The following is a 606-nucleotide window of genomic DNA, read 5'->3' as shown; positions in this document are numbered from 1 at the left end:
CTCTTGATCCTGGAGGGAAGCGCCAGGAAGAGAGGGCCAGGAAGAGAAGATGGCATAAGGGCACAAGACAAGCTCCCCAGAAGCCTGCTTGCCAGTCCTGAACACAAAACAGTCTGTTGCCCTTTCCAAGCCCCTGCTTCACAGCGTCCAACCAGCCCCAGGCCCCTGAAGAGTCAGACTGACCCCTTGTGGTGATGCCTGGGAACTGCCGTGCCAGCCAACCAGGGCCAAAAAGCCAATGAGCCCCAAACCCTTCCTGCCATGCCCTGCCCTGTTTCACCTGGGTGAGGGGTTATCCTTCTTGGAGACGTTGAGGTGGAAAATAGAAGGTGCCAGGCACACTGCCAAGTTACCGGCTGTCATCTGGTTCTCCTCAGCAGAGGCAATGTCACTTAGGAAATAGAGCAGGGTCTGTAGTACCTCTCGGTTCTCATCGGGGAGCAGCAAGGTGGCGGCTTGTGTGGCTGCCAACCACTGATCCTTGGGGAGGACTGTGAGGAAGGCGTGACAGAAGGGTTTCCTTATTCCCCAAGAGCCTCTGCATTCCAGGAATGCAGAAGGCACAGCAATCCCAATGTGAAATTGGTGAGGGGGAAGGTGGACTCT

General features: G+C 56.1%; 1 protein-coding gene across 1 annotated transcript in view; it reads right to left on the bottom strand.

Moving 5' to 3' along the window:
* LOC104999773 (stAR-related lipid transfer protein 8-like) overlaps positions 1 to 606 on the bottom strand; it is a gene marked incomplete at its 5' end in the record, with an annotated part of 5,575 nt that overhangs the window by 3,336 nt on the left and 1,633 nt on the right. Inside the window, 1 exon segment of the mRNA XM_010855371.1 lies at positions 153 to 491. Within this exon segment, the coding sequence (XP_010853673.1) occupies positions 153 to 491 (339 nt within the window).

Source organism: Bison bison, unplaced genomic scaffold (genome assembly GCF_000754665.1).
Source record: "Bison bison bison isolate TAMUID 2011002044 unplaced genomic scaffold, Bison_UMD1.0 scf7180017853758, whole genome shotgun sequence".
In the NCBI taxonomy this organism is placed as follows: domain Eukaryota; kingdom Metazoa; phylum Chordata; class Mammalia; order Artiodactyla; family Bovidae; genus Bison; species Bison bison.
Note: the sequence above shows the minus strand (reverse complement) of the source record. Positions and strands in the feature narration are given on the sequence as shown.